At 38.5% G+C, this 21,524-nt stretch overlaps 2 protein-coding genes across 7 annotated transcripts; one reads left to right on the forward strand and one right to left on the reverse strand.

The window, feature by feature from the left end:
* Positions 1-452: 452 nt before the first annotated feature.
* On the reverse strand, positions 453-9,327 carry tubb5 (tubulin, beta 5). Of its 6 annotated transcripts, XM_079624621.1 has the most exons (5): positions 8,179-8,274; positions 6,241-6,516; positions 3,890-3,998; positions 2,578-2,688; positions 453-2,422 (listed from the first exon to the last, which is right to left on the reverse strand). In XM_079624621.1, exons 2-5 carry the CDS (start codon positions 6,295-6,297, stop codon positions 1,365-1,367), a joined length of 1,335 nt encoding a protein of 444 aa, XP_079480747.1. In that variant the 5' UTR covers positions 6,298-6,516; positions 8,179-8,274; the 3' UTR covers positions 453-1,364. The 6 variants fall into 6 exon arrangements, with proteins under 6 accessions (XP_079480747.1, XP_079480748.1, XP_079480749.1 ...); XM_079624622.1 differs by lacking the exons at positions 6,241-6,516; positions 8,179-8,274 and adding an exon at positions 9,175-9,327; XM_079624623.1 differs by lacking the exons at positions 6,241-6,516; positions 8,179-8,274 and adding an exon at positions 8,615-8,698.
* On the forward strand, positions 8,243-21,268 carry flot1b (flotillin 1b). Its single transcript, XM_079624628.1, has 13 exons — positions 8,243-8,540; positions 9,319-9,373; positions 11,128-11,203; positions 13,239-13,329; positions 13,410-13,553; positions 13,728-13,847; positions 14,437-14,532; positions 14,618-14,770; positions 15,999-16,180; positions 16,353-16,398; positions 19,241-19,378; positions 19,473-19,649; positions 20,551-21,268. The coding sequence occupies exons 2-13, from the start codon at positions 9,331-9,333 to the stop codon at positions 20,572-20,574; spliced, it is 1,290 nt and encodes a 429-aa protein (XP_079480754.1). The 5' UTR covers positions 8,243-8,540; positions 9,319-9,330; the 3' UTR covers positions 20,575-21,268.
* Positions 21,269-21,524: the final 256 nt, after the last annotated feature.

Consider the following 21,524-nt stretch of genomic DNA (forward strand, 5'->3'; position numbering starts at 1 on the left):
TCAACTGAGAAATAGCAGTCGTCTTTGTCCAAAGTTTTCCGCGCTCTCTCTGGAGAGGGGGCGTGTTTAAAAGTGTTTTTCTTACATCAGGATTTTTGACCTCGCGACTAAGGTTAATTTATTAAAATCTATATATTTTAAAAAAGGATAATAAAAAAACGATATATATATATATATATATATATATATATAGTAAAGTATTACATATATATAGGCCTCAGCTCAGCATACTCTCATATAATTTGTATATCGTGCGGTACTTTACTGTATTATGAATCATGTGTTTAATGCAGGCAATTCACTAAGGCATATTCTTCTAAGTGCAATATAAGTGTGACTTTCTTGGTTCGACCTGAGCTTCTTCAAGGATGTGTACCATGCACTGATCTATATAATGACATGTATAATGTCATTATATAGATCAGTGGTAGGCTACCATGCCAAAAAAACACAGCAAAGACTTGATTATTAACGAAATCGTTTTTATTTTTATTTTCTCCAGAGGCTCAGTTTTTTTCCACACAGGGACAATAAAGGAACATCAAAACATTTAAAATATAACATATTAAAACAGTAACACTTAAAAGTATGGGCTCATAAAATAGACATAACAGAGTCCAAAATTGCACCAACAATCAATTCAACATACTAAAACTTTCTTTCCATCTGCATAATCTAAAATACTTTCCTGTATCATCCATTAATCAATGTCCTCCTGTAGACGTTGGCTGGCGTCCAAGCGAGGTTAAGATTAAATAACCCTGTTACCCTGAACCTGTTATTTTGTCTTTCTTTCAGTCCTTTTCTTTTCCTTCATTTTTCACACAACATACTTTTCTCTTCAAAACATTTCTTTAAATACTGTGATCAGACCCATTGAGGTCACGTTGAAGTGCCATAATCTCACAGAGTTGCCCTGTTCTAGTGCAATAGTAACAAAAGAAAACACAAAAAACACTACAATAATAATATGCATCATTTGCAGACAAAAAGAAGCAAATGTTAAAATTAAAGAATAATTAGACGTTATTGTTTTCCTTGTCCCCACCATCTATTCAATTATAACATTGATTCTAACTGGATGTTTGCCTTTTTTTTTCTTCCTTTTTCTGTAAAGAGAGCAGCTGACCATCAGAATAGTAAAGAAATACACAAAAAAGTGAGCAATTTTGTAGTTGTAAACACGGTTATCCACCTATTCTGTGTTTAAGAACATTCTTTCTGCCTTCCTCTGGTTATTTTTGGCCCCATTGGTTTAGTGCTAATTCCTATTTCATCGGATTGAGACACTAAAAGTTGTTGCCATATCTTGCTACATTTACTTGAACATACTAACCCCCCCCCCGTCCCCTTTCACTTCCTTCTTAAGCATCATCATCTGCCTCTTCCTCAAACTCGCCCTCTTCTTCGGCGGTGGCGTCCTGGTACTGCTGGTACTCGGACACCAGATCATTCATGTTGCTCTCCGCCTCTGTGAACTCCATCTCGTCCATCCCCTCTCCCGTGTACCAGTGCAGGAAAGCCTTACGCCTGAACATGGCCGTGAACTGCTCGGAGATGCGCTTGAACAGCTCTTGGATGGCCGTGCTGTTGCCGATGAAGGTGACGGCCATTTTGAGGCCCCTAGGAGGAATGTCGCACACGGCGGTTTTGACGTTGTTGGGGATCCATTCCACAAAGTAGCTACTGTTCTTGTTCTGGACATTCAGCATCTGCTCGTCGACTTCCTTCATGGACATGCGGCCACGGAACACGGCGGCGACGGTCAGGTAGCGCCCGTGTCTGGGATCGCAGGCTGCCATCATGTTCTTGGCGTCGAACACTTGCTGCGTGAGCTCAGGCACGGTGAGGGCGCGGTACTGTTGGCTGCCTCGGCTGGTCAGAGGGGCGAAACCGGGCATGAAGAAGTGCAGACGGGGGAAGGGAACCATGTTGACTGCTAATTTCCGCAGATCTGCGTTTAGCTGGCCGGGGAAGCGCAGGCAGGTGGTGACGCCGCTCATGGTGGCAGAGACTAGATGGTTGAGGTCGCCGTATGTGGGAGTGGTGAGTTTGAGGGTGCGGAAGCAGATATCGTATAAGGCTTCATTGTCTATGCAGTATGTTTCGTCTGTGTTTTCCACCAGCTGATGGACTGACAGTGTGGCATTGTATGGCTCCACTACAGTGTCAGAGACTTTTGGGGAAGGCACCACGCTGAAGGTGTTCATGATGCGGTCAGGGTACTCTTCACGGATTTTGCTGATCAATAGGGTGCCCATGCCGGAGCCGGTTCCTCCGCCGAGGGAGTGAGTGAGCTGGAAACCCTGCAGGCAGTCACAGCTCTCGGACTCCTTACGGACCACATCCAAAACCGAATCCACAAGCTCCGCCCCCTCTGTGTAGTGGCCCTTGGCCCAGTTGTTACCAGCGCCACTCTGTCCTGTGAGGTGACAGGGAGGAAGTGCACACATCAGAATGTGCAAGCTGAGACATTTTACATCTGTTTTTATATGCATTTGCTTTTACTACTTTCATTTGATATTTTTACATTATATCTGCACATTTTTAACATATTTCCTTTTGCCAGTCACTCACCAAACACAAAGTTGTCTGGTCTGAAGATCTGTCCAAAGGGCCCTGAACGCACAGAGTCCATGGTGCCAGGCTCAAGATCCACTAGAATAGCTCTTGGCACATATTTACTTCCTCCACGAGACAGAGAGAAAGAAATAAAGAAAGAAAGAGACAGGGACATGGGAAAGAAGCAGACCAGCTCAGTACACATAATAAATTAAATATATAAAATAAGCTATCAAACATGAAGGCTAAGTTGCCATTTTCTCTTGACCTTTAGATGTCAAGTCAATTAAATTGTGCTTTATTGGCATGGACAATTGTTACAATGTACTGCCAAAGCATTTCTAATGTTTACAGTAATTCTGGAGCAGATGAAAACAAATGATATACACATAAATGAGTAAATATATACAACAATCAACATTTTAGAATTCGATGAACACTTTTTGTGTCAATATATTGTGCCGCTAATAAGATACAATCTCTTTTTTCACCTAATAAATATTGAAGTTGTGTATTATTGTTTAACTTTCTGAAGCCATGCAGGGTTAATTATTTCTAATTTTGGAGAGAATTTTAGATGTCACCAAGTGTCATCTCAACACATTTATTGAATTGTTATGCAGCAGTACACACTAATAATTAATTTAGATTTGTGGAGTAAAAATATTGTTTTAATATTGAATTGAAAAATGTAAAACAGACCCTCAGAACTGGGGAAGAATGTTGTTGCTGCTGGTGTAGGTTAATATTTCATAATTTCTCTAATTATTAAATGTAATAATCAAAATAATTGTATTGCATTCTATAATTAAATTATCAAAATGAATACATTTACATTAATTGCTAACAAAGTATTTCACATTAATGACAACTTTTTTAGTTGTTTCCATTTGTTTCCCTTTAGTCAGCATGAAGCGAAAATTGTGACTGTCTTTTCTTCTCTATTGTGACATATTTCCAATTCGAATGAGAAAAAACCCCACAGGACTTGACTTTGTCCATCGGGAGTTGATTGGATTGTTGTCGTTTGCTAATTGCTGCGTTAATTTCATGTGAGTGACAGGCTGCAGGAGGAGAGGGATTATTGTCCTGCCTTGCTGGTGAACGCATCATCAAAAGAAAAGAAAAGTGATCAAGAAAAGTGATGTCATAGTAAGGGGGAGGGGCATTCAATTTTTTGATGAAAGATTAAGGGCATTTTTTAAATAATGATGTGCACAGATAAATAAATTACAATAAACTTTACCAATTATTTTGAATGGGGACACATTGTTATTAAATGGGGTATCTTCCCCATCTTGCCCTATTGTGTATTTTAGTAAAGTACCTGTTGCTTCATTGTAGTAGACACTAATTCTATCCAGCTGAAGGTCACTGTCTCCATGATAGGTTCCTGTTGGGTCGATTCCATGTTCATCACTAATGACCTCCCAGAACTGCAAAAAACACACAGCAATTAAAACTTCCACGCAATTCAGTAAATTCTAGATCAATTCTTACAGTAAACACTGAAATATTGAGAAACAGTGTCAACTAATCACTAATCTGGATTTGGCTTCAAAAGAGTTTTAGCTCAGAAAGAGGCTTTATTGATGTTTAAATCGTTAATTCTATGTTACTCTCTTAGTGACCTTAATCTGAGAGAGAAGCAAGGAGAGAGGGGTCGAGATGGACTTAATAAGGCAGCGAATGCGAATGGAGAAAGAAAAGATTGTTGGATATATTGAAAATAATTGTTTTGAAAGAATGAGGCCAATAAACTGGAAGGCGCTGACTGACACAGCCCTACAGTGACCCTGTTCTGATACTCTCACCCATCAAAAACCTGTTACTCCAGGCAACGTATACGTTTCTGCTGTGTCATCACATAATATCATCATAAAATACCATGCTGACACATATGAAATAAATCGGCTTTAGATATTTGACACTCCTGGATACATTTAATTTCGCCAATTAATCCAGCAAATCAAAGGTTTTCCATGAATATGTAATTTACTCGTTAATTATTTATGTTTCATTTAGATCTGTACTGTAGAGGGGATGGGCAGCAGCTGTTAGAGTTATTAAGTTCAGTTGTGGATGCCTTCTCCTCCCCGCCCAGACCTCAGATGAGTTCAACAGACACTCACAATCTCATCATGTGAAAGGCATTTCAAAGTCTTTTAAAGGATGAGGACGATTTAACCCAATTTCCGATGCCACAGAAGACATGCAACATCTCATGGGCAATCTTTTAAAAAATGTGCATCTTTAATGGGGCCATGGGTGTGAATATGTCCTTATTGGCAGCTTCCATCTCTATGTTGATCTGGCACAGAATCGGATTTAAAGGAATAGTTCACTTTAAAATTAAAACAAAAGAAGATATTTTGAAGAATGTAACCAAACAGTTGATGGACCCCATTGACTTCCATAGTATTTTTTTTTTTTCCTACTAAGGAAGTCAATTGGGCCCGCACTGTCTGGTTTACCGATACTCTTCAAAATATCTTCTTTTGTGTTCAGAAGAAGAAAGAAATTCATACATGTTTAAAAACCACTTGATGGTGAGTAAACGATGACAGAATTTTTATTTTTAAGTGAACGATTCTTTTAATGGATTAATTGGATTTTTTAATGCATAAGATGTTTTTATGAGAACAATTACAGTAAAAAGAACCTGATTTTAACAATGACTTTTAAACAATGACTCGTACAAAAAGCACACTAAAATAACTTGATTTAACTGATTAAAAGTTCATAATTTCACATTATTAACTTTCTTTAATAACAACTAGGCCTACTAATAAAATTGTTCATTGTATCCTAATTCTCCATCGTCCCACCCTTCCCATCCTCCTCCGCTTGACCATTGACCACAGCGGTCAATATCTGCACATAAGATTAAGAATTTAGTCAAAAGGCAGAAAATACTTGCTAAAAGTATTTCGCGTGAACATTATGTAAAGGTATGCGGTAGTAGGCTAATATTTGTGGCATGCATCGTGTGTCATGGCTCGCGAGCTGGTCCTGACAGCTGTTTAAAGGGCTCGTGACACTGATAACGCGTAGTATAATTACTGAGAGAGCTCTGCTGTTCACATCAGATCCGCCACACCCGGTGCATTGAGAAGAATGAAATAAAGAAAGAGGACAGACCCCCCTTTCCCACAGTCAATCCCTTCACCCACATCTCTGTTTTACAGACAAAGAGATTTATGGTTTGAGTCTACAGAATCTGAGCATCATTTATTTAGAGAAATAGCTATAGGCCTACAGAGTGTGTTAAAGAAATATAGTGAGAATGAATGAAAAGTGGGATCCGCAAATTTTGGGCGTGAATGAAGGGGGTTTACAAGGACAAAGCAGTGTAATGGAAAACAATTATTGTACATAATGTGGGTCTATACAACTTCCCAACGTGTTGCTAGTGTAATGCATTATTAATAACATTTGGTAAGATATGCAATGCAAACAGGTCTGTTCTGCATAACTAGTGTGCCTTCTAATAGCCTATGATCAGAAACAAAAATTAAGATCAACTTGCTGTTTTATATTTAGTAAAAGCTATAAATAACACTGGAGTTATTTACAGGGGCTTTATTGTTGTATTCTGAGAACTGCACAGTATTTTTTCTCTTAGATTCAAAATATAAATGACTCACTTTGTAGGCTACTCTGAAAAACTGTTCTTACCTTGGCACCGATTTGGTTTCCGCACTGACCGGCCTGAATATGAACAATCTCCCTCATTGTTGCAAATTGTGCGAGAAGTTCTCAGATAAATCTGGAAAGTAACGGCGTAGCTCAGAAATAATTAGGAAAAGCCGGACAAAGGCTTTATATTCCTGGACTGTCACCAGAACGAGGCTGGGTGGTAGTGGGTGGGGCTCTGCTGGATGTTGAGAAACCTGATTGGTGCATGAGCGGACCGGAAGTGTATAGGGAGTGTCACTGTGCCAACAAGGATTGCTTAGAAAAAAGAGAGAACCGTCTGCTTGTTGTATTGTATCCAGTTGTGTTTTTTCTTAGCTATTAACATTTTAGTAACATTTTTAAATGTTTTTTCTTCTGAATATGAAAATGTAGCTACTTTGCCAGACTCATTGTTTGGAGGTTGTACAGCCTGCACATTCCTGTTTTAACTTATAATTGTTTAACTTTATTTCATGAAGTTTACCCACTATTATTATTGTCACTGTGGGTACAAACTGGAGAGACAGAAAAAAATACAGTGGCAATTATCATACAAATTAAGTTAGCCCAATTCTCACTGAGCTTTCTGCATAAATATGGAGTTGATAGAAGAACCAGAGTAAAAAGGAAAAGAAAGAATATCAGAGAGATAGATCATGAAAAGAATAAAGAAACATACAGAAAAAAGTTTAGACTCACAGTTACCTTTAGTTTTTGATGAATGGATGTATAGGGATGTTCGCCGGAGTCAAATATGACGTCACGATATGGGCGTGGTCGCGAACTGGTTGGCAGAAAGAACCAAAACATATCGCAGACTCGCAGCAGTCTACCTGTGTTTTGTCAGCATATGCTAATTATTTGTCCGAAGAACCAAAAAAGAGATAAGGTTAAGCTTTTATATAACCAGGGTTCATGTTCTCTGCCTGATCAATATCACCTGAGTGAGAATTGGAGCAAAAGCCCGGACACATGGCCAGATTTGACATTCGGCGACATCTATCTGTATCTCATCGACACGCCATCTATGTTTACCAGAGAGTCGATGAAGGCGTACAAATCTTTAGATGCCTATAAATTAAGTAATAATTACGAATATTACTTGTTGTAACTAAGGATAACTGGTAAATATGTTACAACTAGAGTAAAAATACAGGTGTAATTTATCCATGGGCTATATTCAAAATTATCTTACCTCTGATATATAACATTGGTTAACATATACGTAAAATGTATGAATGAAAATACAATAATTTGCCATTCATTTATAAGGGTATGTCAGTGTTATTATACTTCCATTGCTCAGTCACAGCATGCACAAAAAGTTATGTAAACAAACACTTAGACACGTCTTCCGCGGTATTTTGTACAGTTATTCATTCATTAATTAACCCATCAATGCGATAGAACCTACTAGTAACATTTATTTACAAAATTAGTTTTAATTTTTAACGCAAAATGTAGGTAGCAGACGCGATCGTGGTCCGCTGGCTCCCATTGTTTTCCGCTGGGTATAGACGCCTAATTGCAGAAATTCAAAGCTTTCTTTCTTGATTCAGGCTGTTTAGGTACACGATAGAAGCTCTTGGGGTTATTACTCTTATCGAACCTGTTAACACAGCCGATCACAAAGCACGATATAACCATTTTCTTCTGTGTTTGCGCTGCGCTTTAAGCGGTCATTACTTTTCTTCTGCCAACCAGAGCGCGTCGTGACGTCACGGCGAACATCCCTATAGACTATTTTTTTATTTAAGTCTATTAATGTTATAATTATTAACATTTAGGCTATCTCATATATGACTTGATAGACTGTCATAATTCTGACTTTTATCTCATAAATTATAATTTCGTTTTTTTCATCTCGTAATTTTGATTTAGAATCTCATAAATTCGAAAAAGTTTCATAATTATGTATTTTTATGTTATATTATTTACCAAAGCAAGTTTTTTAAAAAGCTTTCATAATGTTCATATATCTACTACAGTAGCCCGCTTGAATGACGGCGTATTTTTCCTCAGTCCACAGCAGAGAGCAATCTACGCACGCACTACTCATAAAATAGCACTACTCCATGACCGTCGCAAAACCTAGTGAGCTACCTACCTAGGCTGCATTTTACGCATCTCGAGCGCTCAAAACTGCAGTCACGTTAGGGAGCTGACAGAGTTTTGAAACACAACACACTCTGAGTGTATTGAATGGGCGTGGCCGAGACTGCGTGATTACGACGAGCTTTTGCACAACGGAGACAATCCGGACCACATCTACTTCGTATTTACCGAAATATCAGCAATCGGTAAGAAGTTAAACATATGGTTTGTCTAAATGTTACAACGTTTCTGGATTTGCGATTCTCAACACCAAACTAACCTCAAGTGCGCGTGATATGCAGCCAGCGTAGTCGCCGCTAAGGAGCAGCCAAGCATTTCCTGTTCTGTTGCAAAATACATTAGCGTTTCTAAACACGTAACGTTAGCTTACAAGTTGTTCATTTTTCGCACCTGTTTTGTTAGTGATTTGCTGTCGTGTCTAGGTTTTGTTATGAGAGATAACGTTTATTTATCGTAAAGGGTAAGTGTTTATTAGGCTACTAATATGTTGATTTTAGTAGTTTAGCCTTATACAGTGCGTTGGACTATTGATATTTAGAAGCAGATCATTATATCGACGATTATATGAATTATATGGGAACTCATTTTACCTTATTGTATTATATTACATTTACTGTTAGTTCTAAAGTAGGCTATGTCATATTTTGGGATATAGGCTAAACTTACCTGTTGCATAGCGTTATTATGAGATCTCTTCTACTGTAATGTGATAGTTTTTTTATTAGGTTTATTGGTTGGTCAACAGGTCTGTGATTTAAATAAAGTGAAAAGAGATGTAGCCTATGCTTTACAGTAAGGCAATGGGAAGAGCAGACTCACATGAGAGAGAGACATAAACTACTAGAGTCATCAACATATTCCTCTGAACTCGTGAGATTAACTGGTGCTGTCTGTGTTTACTCAGAAGTCATATCTAAACTATTCCCAGCATGTGTTGATCTAGTGGCTGCTTTCTTTCCTCAGATCTAATTCAAGATGTTTTACACCTGTGGTCCCAATGAGGCTATGGTGATCTCAGGTATGCTGCATCTGTTTGACTTTATTAGTTATGTATATAAATAAAATAAGCAATGAATATCCTTGAAGGTTAGAATAAAGATACTATAGCCTATATAAAATGATAAAAACTGAAAATTAAAGCAGCTGTGAGCCTGCGACTAAGAAATGGCAGAATTTGGCACCCATCAGACTTTATCAATAACCTGTAGAGTTAGCTATGTAGTGATTTTTCGGATCAATGATGTTGTGCAATCTGCATTCTTTTTAAAACCATGACCAAATGCAGAACTGGTTTTTAGCTAGGCCTATTCATGTGACTTTCATTCACAGGTCAAAACAGACACAAAGTTCACTGTAATTGTTGTGATGTATATGTAGATAAATGTCAGTGGTTACACATTAAGATGACTTTAATGCTCAGGGGGGAAAAACCCCAGCAGGCTCACATTTACTATAACAACAAGGTTAATGTAGGCAAACCGCACTGTACAAAGGGGAAGAAAATAAGTCACCAGCTCCATTATGTCTCTCTGTAAACAGTTGACAAGCTGCTGGAGACATGCAATGACATGAAGTGTGCTTATGAGTTACTTTTCTAATGTTGGAAATCATGCAAGGGATTGACATGCTTTTTAAAGGGAGATACTTTTGTACCGTGATTTGTCAGAAGTGGAGGATTTTAACTAAGCAATGTAATGTTAAGATGACGACATGCATTTCTCTGTTGTTAAACTAGAAATGTGTCCTGATAGTAAAAACGAATGATTCGTACAATGGTTGGCTGTTTTTTATTTAGTTATTGCAATATTATTTATTTTTGCATGTCATTTAAAATATAGGACTTGTAATAGGAAATACAAAATATTTGTTCAAAAGTTTGGGATTTTTTAAATGTCTCTTATGTTTACCCAGACTACATTTATTTGATAAAAAAATACAGTGAAACAGTCATATTGTAAAATATTATACAATTTAAAATGGGCCTAACTGTTTTCTACTTGAATATATTTAAAAATGTAATTTATTCCTGTGATGGCAAATCTGAAATCTAATATTTTGATTTAGATCTTAAGAAATATTCCTTAGTGTTATCAATGTTGAAAAACGTTTTTGTACTTTATAATATTCTAACATTGGAATCCTTGATGCATTTTTTTCTGGATTTTTTAATGAATAGAAAGTAAAAAAAATAAAATATTAAGAGCATCAGCATTTATTTTGAAAAAATCAATTTTGTTTCAATAGGCTTATATGTCTTTGCTATTACTTTTGATCAATTTAATGTATTTTTGCTGAATAAAAGAATAATGATTTAAAAAAAATCTTCCTGACCCAAAACTTTCATGGTCGGTAAAGAATATTTATGGCCTGTAGCCCATATAACAAACCAGTATTAAATAACCAATATTGATCAATGCCTATGTTGTGTATTCCCACAATATAGGCATTGATCAATACTGGTTATTTAATTGTGCATTTACCCCTATTTTTACCTTTAGATGATACTTATTTAAAATGTAACGCTGTTAAATGTGCATTTTCAGATTTAAAATATTATATTACATTTTCATACTTAACATTATTATGTTCTGATGCCTAAATTCACTTCTAGCATTTAAAAAGGACTTAAATTATATCTATAGTATAGATATAATGTAAGATTTTGGACATAGCTCCCACCCCTAGCCAGTGGATTTTCAAAATTCCACCAAGTATGTTTTTTGTCAAGTATCGATACTTTATACCAGCAAACAAAACTCTCATCTCTTTCAGGATGTGGTCGCTCTCCTCCCCTGATGATTGCTGGTGGAAGAGTGTTTGTTATTCCCTGCATTCAGAAAATCCAGCGGTATGTATAGAATTACAACAGAAGGCGGATGATTACAACATGTTAGTGCCTGAACACATGTGCATTGGTTTGGAACCATTCTGTTTAACCACGTGCTGCAGGGCCAGTCTCTAATGTGATTCAAGAATAGACTGGGACTCACGGGCCTCATGAATGATGGGAACAAGAACAAGAGGGGGCTCTGTGTGCAGTAGAAGACTCCACTTGTGTTTACATTCCTCTCCATGTATACATGGCAAAAATGAATGAATTATTCGTTCCTCAGACAGAATACCTTCATTCAATTTTGTAGATCGCTACAGATCAGTGCAGTAGTTTGTGGATGAATTTGCATTAGTCTGTCCATAATCTGATTACTGTACATCAACATTCACGTCTGTGGCCCTGTTTACACCTGGTATTAAGAAGCGTTTTCTTCGATCGGATCACAAGTGGACGACTCTAAATTCCGGTGTAAACGGGGTCTAAAACGTGTTTGAGCTTGTCCACTGCGAGGTAGTTGAAAACACATTTAGCAAAATTGCTTGTGAAGTGTAGACGCTCACGTGGTCGAATGCGTTCAAACAACCACAAAAGACCACTGTCTCTGTCTACTGACCTAATGCGTAAACATTATGGGAAGCGCACTAGCCACAGTAGCCAGACGGGATTTAAACTATGGCCCTGTCCCAAATGGCACCCTAAGCACTCGCAGTCTTCCTCTGAATCCGCACTTTTGTGACGTAATGCCGCTTTGAGGGTCGGGAAGGAGTCTGCTGCGGATCTCGCATCAGTCCGGGCTCGGCAAAAGTGAGCATGGAGGGCGCAAGTCGACCGCAAAGGGGGCGCTAGCGAGCACCCTTCTGAGAGCTGAATTGACAAATGGGCCTCTAAGTCTCACGGACTTAACGGACACGCGGCAGCCATTGTAAGTCCGAAAGTGCATATGAAGAGTGTGCCATTTGGGACAGGGCCTTTGTCGACTGAAGACCCTAGTTTAGTTTTGAAGACAAAAAACATACTCCATGTTCTCTCACCATTCCGAGTTTCTAACACGCACTCACATCGTTTGGCGTAGTCTTGCTGCTCTTAAAGCTGAAACGAAAGCTGTACGTTTATATGTAAATTGCGCAAGCTTATTTCATCCATTAGATCGAAAGATCTGAAAAGCCCATACATTTACCCGCCCAAAGACCCTCCCCTCGAAGAAGTGGACAAAAAAGACTGATTAAAACACCAGGTGTAATCGGGAATGTGTCCTCCTCATCTACTTGTAATCCGATCGAACCAAGTGGAACTCACTGCAGAGTCAGCTCCACCTCTCTGGACGTCTAATGGGGTGGAGAGATAGAGTTGTGGGTAGGGTTAGGGTGTTGACTCCCTGACGAAGGCTTGTATGCCGAACGCGTCGGAGTGTTTTAAAGGTTATAAATGACCAACCCATAACAATGAAGGGTTTTTAATTTTTCTAAAGAGAGTGCCTTGGAATTTCTTGAATTTTTGTTACATAGGGTTAGGGCAGGGGTGGGGAACGTCGGTCCTGCAGAGTTTAGCTCCAACCCTGTAAAAACCTCACCTGATTGTAGCCTTAATGACCCTAAAGACATTGATTAGCTGGTTCAGGTGTGTTTTATTAGGGTTGGAACTAAACTCTGCAGGACAGTGGCTCTCCAGGACCGACTTTCGCCACCCCTGGGTTAGGGTATAGTTGGATATTCTAGCTCCACCCATTAGGCTCACATTACATTTTCTCCTCCTCACTGGATGTCTTGCTTGCTAGACGTAAGCTCCACCCATTTGCTCTGCAGAGCAGGCTTTTTATTGAACAAGGTGGTAAACCGGTCCAGTGTGAGGTTAAGTTTAGCCATCAATCATGCTGTGTAGCTACAAAACTTCTGTTCCAGCGTAATGTATAGATATATGTGGGTGTGGTTTGGGGGCGGAGCCATCTGTTTGTCCAAATAATGGAGGTCAATGGATATATTTGGGAAACCAGTTTGAGAAACCTTTTTCATGCCGACTTAAATGTTTTACAGCTGTTTTTCTTTTCTCCTAGGATCTCTCTCAATACTCTGACTCTGAATGTAAAGAGTGAAAAGGTCTACACCAGGCATGGAGTACCGATCTCAGTGACTGGCATTGCCCAGGTTAGTGACACACACACTTTACGGTCATCTGTTACATCAGTTTTACAGTCTGTGAGTCCTGTTATTTATGTGTTCTGCAGGTGAAGATTCAGGGTCAGAATAAAGAAATGCTGGCTGCAGCCTGTCAGATGTTCATGGGGAAGTCTGAGGTTGAGATTGCTGAGATTGCCCTGGAAACCCTTGAGGGACATCAGAGAGCCATTATTGCCCACCTGACTGTGGAGGTACTGTGAGATGTTTAAAGAGCTATTTGTGTTGGAAGACAAAGCAAGTGGTTTTAGTGCTGAAATAAACGAGCAACCTCGGCTGACTGAGATATGTGGTGTGCTACTAACTGTACAGCTGTTTTCTGATTATTTGTTATTCATTGTACAATCTCTCATTCTTTCTCTCTGTAGGAGATCTACCAGGACCGTAAAAAGTTCTCAGAGCAGGTGTTTAAGGTGGCTTCCTCTGACCTGGTCAACATGGGGATCGGTGTTGTCAGCTACACGCTCAAAGATGTGCATGACGATCAGGTGATATTATGCACCTCACACCCTAAACAAACACTATATTTTCAAACGTTTGGGGTTGGTAGGATTTTTTATGTTTTTTAAAGAAGTCTCTGATGCCCCAACGCTACATTTGTTGGATTAAAAATACAGTACAGTAATGTTTTAATTCAAAACAATTTTCCCGTTTTTATATCTTTAAATGTAATTTCTTCTCGTCATGTCAAAGCTAAATTTTCAACAGCCATTACTCCAGTGTCACATGATCCTTTAAAAATCATTCGAATATGCTGAATTGGTGCTCATGAAACATTCCTTATTATTAATGTTGAAGACAGTTTTGCTGTTTAATATTTTTATGGAAACCATGATAAATTTTTTCAGGATTCCGTGGTCGATATAAAGTTAAAAAGAACAGCATTATTTGAAATATAAATATTTTATATCATTATAAATGTCTTTACTGTCACTTTTGATCAATTTAATGAGTCCTTGCTAAATTAAAGTATTATTTTTTCCAAACAAATTACTGACCCCAAACTTTTTAAACAGTAGTGTATATTCATAATAATACGTACACCTTAGTATGAAACTCACCCGGACTCTCTCACAGGGTTATCTAACCTCGCTGGGTAAAGCTCGTACTGCTCAGGTGCAAAAAGACGCTCGTATCGGTGAAGCTCAGTTCAAGAGAGATGCCGTCATCAGGGTAAGATTTTTCATATTCCTGTTGTCATTAAATGGTGTTGGATAAAAGTAAAACTAAATGTATGTGTTTGTGTGTGTGTGTGTAGGAGGCTCACGCCATGCAGGAGAAGGTCTCTGCTCAGTATGTAAATGAAATTCAGATGGCTAAAGCGCAAAGAGACTTTGAGCTGAAGAAAGCATCCTATGACTATGAGATCAACACCAAGAAGGCAGAGTCTGAAATGGCCTATCAGCTTCAGGTACCAAATGATATTCAACTTGGTTTCCAGCTGGTTAAATGAGGATTGCTACTTTACATCAATTCATATTTTAGGAATTTCAAGAAAAACAGCAATTAAAGTCCCAAAAGTAAAATGAATAAGCCTCAGGCTGAAGAAAATGCAAATTCACGGCTGTACAGTAGAGGGCACAACTAAAAAAAACTGGATTGGATTGCTGAATAATGGGATGTAGGAGAAGAAAGTTCAACATTCTTAAAATGAAAATAATACAACCACAACAACAACAAAAGAAACACAAATGTGATTTTTTTTCTAAAGTCATTTAGTATGGTTAAATTGGATCATTGAAGGTGAGCAGCAAATGTATTGGTTAATAAAGTGAGATTAATAACATATAGTATATTTGTGTAATGTAACATTTAATTATTGCAGGTTTGCGTAATATTCTGCGTTAACCTTATGTAAATAAGAGGTTGCATCCATCATTCATTTTGAGAGATAAAATGCAAGACAGAAAACCATAACACAATGAACGAATTAAAATAATAAATACGGTAATGCATAAATAAGGTGACATTTTCCTATTATCAAATTTGTTGTCATGCTGAACTGACCACGTGAGAAGTGCATTTATGGGTTTGTAGAGAACTCACTCCTCTCACTCCTTACAAATGTGCCCATAAGAAACTATTATTACCAACTGAATAGTGCTTAAAGCCCAAGCTATACTTCAAACATGGACACATAGCCCTTCAAAGTATACTCAATTTGATAACGTTCGCAATACATGCGCTCTAGAAAGTTTGTCCAGTGTCTGTAGTATTTTTCTCCAGATGTTATGACCGCTATAAATGTCTTCGTATTCTTTTATAATAAAGTTGCAGCTATCTCATAACCCCTCACACAAGAGCTTGTCAATGCGGGCGTCTGTTGTTGTTGCAGTCTCCGTTTTTTTGTTGTTGTTTTTCCATCTCTTTAGTTATTTTATTTTTTACTGTGAAACAAAAGCCCAGGCCAGTGTTGCCACCTATTGGAACAACTGATTAGTGCAAAACAAATTTAATGCACATATGTGCATACAAAGTATGCACGGTTACATTAATTTGGCAGCTTGTGTATTATTCTGGTGACGAAATTTGCGCCACGCTCCTTTGTCGCGGACCCTTGCCTATGTGTAAAAAAACGAAGTATACTTTGGGCTTAAGTCACTTCTACTTACGTTTTTACCCACTGTCATATGATTTAGGTGGCCAAGACTAAGCAGCGTATTGAGGAGGAGAAGATGCAGGTTCAGGTTGTGGAGCGTACGCAGCAGATCACTTTACAGGAGCAGGAGATCACCCGCAGGGAGAAGGAACTGGAGGCCAAGGTCCGGAAACCAGCCGACGCTGAGAGATACCGCATTGAGAAGATCGCTGAAGCAGAACGGTGAGGAACTGATGCAGTGATACACAAACTTCGAGATCCAAAGTTTTTCTGTTTTGCGTTTTGTCTACTTTAACACACATTTGTACTTTGCTGGAAGCAAATCTAAAGAATAAAACTTAATAACTTGGCATCATAATCTTGAAAAACCTTTTCATCTCCTCTCATCTAATAGGCTTCAGTTGATCATGGAGGCAGAAGCTGAGGCAGAGTCCATCAGAGTGAGTTCATGAATCTCTCCACACACCTGTTTTTCGCCAGTGACAATGAACAGTGAATACTGTTTGCATAAGACACACCTTACGCGACATACACCTTTAATTCTTTCCCCGCCAGCATTTTTGAAAAAAGTTGCCAGCCACATCAGCATTTTTGATCATTTTCACAAAAGTTGTAAGGCCCCCAGATAATTTTTTGTGTGAATATCTGAACATGCACTATATCTAAAGAAAGAACAGACCCTCTGCTTTTAAACAAATGCTAGCTGTATGCATTCCTTTTTTTTAATCAACTCTTGAATATGGGTAAGTTTTATTAAAAACAGCAACATTTGGAGCAAAAAGCTTAGAAACACGCTTTTTGGTCAGACTATATCCAGATAAGATTGACTACGATGATCAAAACATTTATGGAGTAGATTGAGTCTATCAACACCCCTAATGCTTGCACAGTCCTATAGCTCGTCTTGGGTTGACATTTCATTCAGTAACATTTGGCAGTTTTGATTTATATGCTGTTTAAAGGGTAACTGTTGCCAAAATTGAACCTGGACATTTTTTGTTTATCTACCCTAGTTAAACTTTCGTGTAAGATAGACCGTATTTTCGTTTTAGGTCAAAATGCCTTTTGAATGGGAGTGCATGGGGCACTTCTATGATAGCATCAAAATAGCTGTTTTTAAAACACTAAGAAGGCTCGACAACATAAAACTGCAGGCATACATAAAAGGCATGACCAGCAGCCATATCACCCTGTAGCCCACTGAAGCTAAGCAGGGCTGAGCCTGGTTAGTACCTGGATGGGAGACTCCTGGGAAATCCAGGTTGCTACTGGTAGAGGTGTTAGTGAGGCCAGCAGGGGGCGCTCACCCTGTGGTCTGTGTGGGTCCTAACACCCCAGTGTTGTGACGGGGACACTATACTGCCAAAGAGCGCCGTCCTTTGGATGAGACGTTAAACTGAGGTCCTGACTCTCTGTGGTCATTAAAATCCCAGGATGTCCTTCGAAAAAGAGTAGGGGTTTAACCCCGGCATCCTGGCCAAAATATGCCCAGTGCCCTCTGTCCATCATGGCCTCCTAATCATCCCCATATACTAATTGGCTTCATCACTGTCTCCTCTACACCAGTAAGCTGGTGTGTGGTGGGCGTTCTGGCGCAATATGGCTGCCATCGCATCATCCAGGTGGATGCTGCACATTGGTGGTGGTTGAGGAGATTCCCCCCTTCTATGTAAAGCGCTTTGAGGTCTCAGAAAAGGGCTATATAAAATGTAAAAAAAATCACCAGGGGCTCTACACATGAACTTGAGCATTGAATTCATTGTTTGTGTACACAAAGTTTACTAAAAAGAAAGGTTTTGTGCGACTCCCTTCATCAGTTCCGGTGGCTGGAATTTTGTCAGTCAAAAGTAGTCGATCTCCAAATGCAATGTAACAGGGAGGAGAGTAAAGATGGAAAGCTCCTAAAGCTTAGTTCCATATAAATTCACGGATAATTTGTTGTTTTGTCATTAGTGAAAATCAATTTTGACCTTGTATTTGAAAAAGGATCCTCATATAATAATAATTAAATGATTCAGTGATACAGATCGACTATTTTTGGCTGATAAAATGTCAGCGGCCGGGAAGAACAACAGCTACAGTGAGTTGTTCAAAACCTTTTCTTTTTAGTAAACTCTGTGTACACAAACAATGAAGTCAATGCTCAAGTTAATGTGTAGAGCCCCTGGTGATACATCAAGCACAGTTTTATGTTGTGTCGAGCCGCCTTAGTGTTATAAAAATAGCGATTTTGATGCTATCATAGAAGTGCCCCATGCACTCCCATTCAAAAGGCATTTTGACCTAAAACGAAAATAGGGTCAATCTTAAAAGTGGCGTTTCCATTCTAATTATGCTTTTACACGAAAGTTTAACTCGGGTAGATAAACAAAAAAGCCTAGGTTCAATTTTGGCAACAGTTACCCTTTAATGTTGATGAAAACGTTATTTTACATATGCATCTGCTTACATATGATATAGTTTGTTTCTGCGTCTTGATCAGGAGATTCAGTACTCCTTCAGAAAATGCCTAATAGCGCCCCCCTACTTTATATTATACATATATTTCGATCAATGGCGGGGAAGCTTTTTCTCACAAATTATGGAAATTTCTGTCAATGGCAAGGAAAGAGCCATCTATACTTAAAGCGAAATCGAAAAACTAACTGACGTCATTTCAAACAAAATCAGGCCAAAGTTCATTTTGGGAGTTCAAAATAGCTTGCCTTTGAACTACCTTTGAACTACCATTTGTCCCTGGCGATTACATAATAAGTAGGTGTGCTTTGGGGCTCCGCCTACTTTGGCACAATGGAAGTCTTCTCCAGTTCATTTCCTATGTTCAGTCCGTTGAGGTCACGACACGAGTAAAAACAAACTGGAGAGCCGCTTTGTAGTAAAAATTGAAGCGACACTGACTTAATTTTTTCATGTTTTCTACTGTAAAGCTACTTGCTTTGAAGCATACTATTGTATAAAGTGCTGTTTAAATAAACGTGACATCACGGCTGCAGTGCCGAATTGCAGAGTTTGTGCAAACATCCACATCGCAATGATCGGATGCTTTCTTAACTGCCGTTTTCTCATCGGTGCTATTTATTTGTGCGTTTAATTTGTTACTGAGAGGAAAGCGCGCAGCATTAGCAGAGTCAGGATGTTCGCTAAAAGTATATCATTGCAAAGGTATTTTAGACTTCTATTTACCCATAAGCAAAGAATGAAAAATAACTTTGCCTTGAGTATATCGAGGCCTTTAGACTATTTAACACATCCCCATTCTTCATCTTTTTTTGTCTGTTTCAGATGAGGGGAGAGGCACAGGCCTTTGCGATGGAGGCGAAGGGTCGGGCTGAAGCCGAGCAGATGACCAAAAAGGCAGAAGCTTATAAAGAGTACAAAGAGGGAGCCATGGTGGACATGCTGCTGGAGAAACTCCCGCTGGTTTGTGCATCTGAACTTCTGAATGTCATTAAATAAGTTCAATGATAAGATCACTCATTAATGTTAAAATGCCATTTGTCCTCCACTGCTCTAGATGGCAGAAGAGATCAGCAGGCCACTTTGTGAAGCTCAGAAGATCACCATGGTGTCCAGCGGTGGGTCAGAAGTGGGCGTTGCTAAGCTGACAGGAGAAATTCTGGAAATCATGACTCGTCTGCCGAGCGCGGTGGAGAAACTAACTGGAGTGAAAATCTCACAGGTTACCTCACCTGTGAGTTAATGCACATAAAAACACAAACCAACACATTCTCACCTGTGAAAGGCTATCTAGTTGGTTTCGCAATGTTATGACATAATTGATTCTAACTATGAGTGATGACACGCTGACCGCTCCAAAATGGCGGGCGTATCGACGTGTCTAGAGCGGTTGAATGTGGCATCTATGTATACATGTCTATGGCACTCACACTGACAGCGATTAAATCACTGTAGTGCTGGTAGTCAGCAGGCTTTCCTGTAGTATCAATCTCTGCATTCCCTTTGGTAGTTGCCATCATTTTTTGTTGCATCATCAACGTTCTTTCACTTATGTCACTGCCAATGACCAACAGCTAGGTAATATAGCAAAACATTAATAATATTAATGTAATATAATTGTAATCATTATGTGTGTGTGTGTGTGGGTATATATATATAATTATATTGTATATTATATATATACTCATGTTGATAATAATAATTTTATATTATTTACATTCATTTGCACTTGTATAACAATACATAATAACAAACAGCAGTGTTTACCAGTATTTTTACTGAAACATTTTAATACATGAAAAATGTAACATGGGGACATTTTTGAGTGATGAAACAAGCCAGTCCTTAAATCAGAGTTTTAAATCTATTAATTGACATTGACATCTACAATTGATTCAGGGATATGTATCAAACTTAACAATGTATTGGCTAAAATGTTAATCAGAGATGGTATATTAAACATAATGGCTAAATAAATAAACAGCACATTTAAATCTTTGCAGTAAATCTAATTTAAATCTTATGTGTGAATGCCCATTAACATCACTTTAAACACTTACATTACATAGCTGCAAAACACCTGGTTTCCACTCCAGACACTAAATGTGGATGCTTTTTCCTTTTTCTTTGGCCAGGCTGGTTTAACCCGAATGGGCTAATGGAGTCAGACGAAGAAGGAATCAAGTCTGATCAGCTCTGATTGTGGATCTCAGCGCTTCCTGTGTGTGTGTGTGCGCATGTCTGCATGCCTGTGTTTGTACTGAACTTAGAACATTGAGGTCATTTTTTTTTTTTTTGTAATCAACCATTTGTAACATTCAGTTTTTATATTCTATTTTGTGAATTACATGATTTTATCACATTATATTATAATTTTATACATTTATTAGGTGAACTACATCTACTCTAGAGCCTCTGTTAATAGTTAATATTCAGGGAAGCAGGGTTGGTCTTTTAATTTTTGAATAGTTTCTGTCTGTTAGCCACACGCCTGTTGATTCTGGTGCAGTTCCTTTCTAAAACCAAAGTGCATTCCAGACCAATGCATGGAAATTCACCTCAAGTGCATTACTAAAGCCATAGTCCGCATGCATAATGCCTTCCGTATCCAGACACTGAAATGTGACGCTTTATTCTTGCCGTTTTAAACCTCTTCGTGACTTATGTTCTGAGAATATATTGTCCGGTGGTTAAATACTTTTTCTTTTCAACAGTGGCACTAAAGTTTGCAGACATTTTTATAAATGATTTGGAATGTAAGCTGGCCACTTTCCCTTAAACAGGTCTGTGTGCTCAGGTAATGGGTTTTTACAGCAAGTTGAAAAGTAAGAGGGGGTGGGAAGTGAGTGCAGATGAGCAAACAGGAAAAAGAAGAAGAGAAAATAGGTTAGGTTTTTAACGCAGGCTGCAAGCATGTCTTTGTGCCCACAGAAACTCAAGTGAAGGCTGATTGTGGTTTCATTTCTCGTATAATTTTGCAAAAAAAAAAAAAAAAGTTACTGTTTTGGTTTTACCATGCTGCTGTGTACTTCACACTAAAATTTACTCAACATTACCAGGGTTAACCTATGCATCTCCAGTTTACGCCTTCAAAGTGCCTCAAAGCAAC

The sequence above is a fragment of the Phoxinus phoxinus genome (assembly GCF_949152265.1).
Source record: "Phoxinus phoxinus genome assembly, chromosome: 10".
Classification (NCBI taxonomy): Eukaryota; Metazoa; Chordata; class Actinopteri; order Cypriniformes; family Leuciscidae; genus Phoxinus; species Phoxinus phoxinus.